Source organism: Cnephaeus nilssonii (assembly GCF_951640355.1).
Source record: "Cnephaeus nilssonii genome assembly, chromosome: 21".
Lineage (NCBI taxonomy): Eukaryota > Metazoa > Chordata > Mammalia > Chiroptera > Vespertilionidae > Cnephaeus > Cnephaeus nilssonii.
This window is the reverse complement of record NC_137092.1, coordinates 18,795,452-18,795,837: the sequence shown is the minus strand read 5'-3', so window position 1 is coordinate 18,795,837 and position 386 is coordinate 18,795,452. Positions and strand designations below refer to the sequence as shown.

At 46.6% G+C, this 386-nt stretch overlaps 1 protein-coding gene across 1 annotated transcript in view; it reads left to right on the top strand.

Moving 5' to 3' along the window:
• Nucleotides 1-91, top strand: part of TNFSF4 (TNF superfamily member 4) — a gene marked incomplete at both ends in the record, with an annotated part of 14,354 nt that extends 14,263 nt beyond the window's left edge. Inside the window, one exon of the mRNA XM_079762048.1 lies at nucleotides 5-91. Coding sequence (XP_079618174.1) covers nucleotides 5-91 — 87 coding nt within the window. The remainder of the gene's footprint in view (nucleotides 1-4) is intronic.
• Nucleotides 92-386: the final 295 nt, after the last annotated feature.

The window sequence follows — 386 nt, the reverse complement described above, 5'->3', positions numbered from 1 at the left end:
TACCCATAATACCTCCTGTGCAGACATCCAGGTGAATGGTGGGGAGTTAATTCTCATTCATCAAAGTCCTGATGAATTCTGTGCTGAATGAGGACCTGATGGCCACCACACCTAAGCCAGGCACCAAGCTCGAATGCCATAATGGGGGTGGACAGGACACTGTTCTTCCTTGGAGTGGAGGAGTCGTCCCAGATCAGCCTCCACCTCTGGCTACACAGGATGTGACCAGAAGAAGATTCCCCTACTCCCACTCAGGGATATTTAAGACTTATTTTACATATCATTTAATTTTATTTATCCTCATATCTTCTAAAGCACCTAGCCCTCATCCTTTACAATTGCCTCAAGCCTGTCAGGTACCTCTGCCCAACAAGAAAATAGGTGCC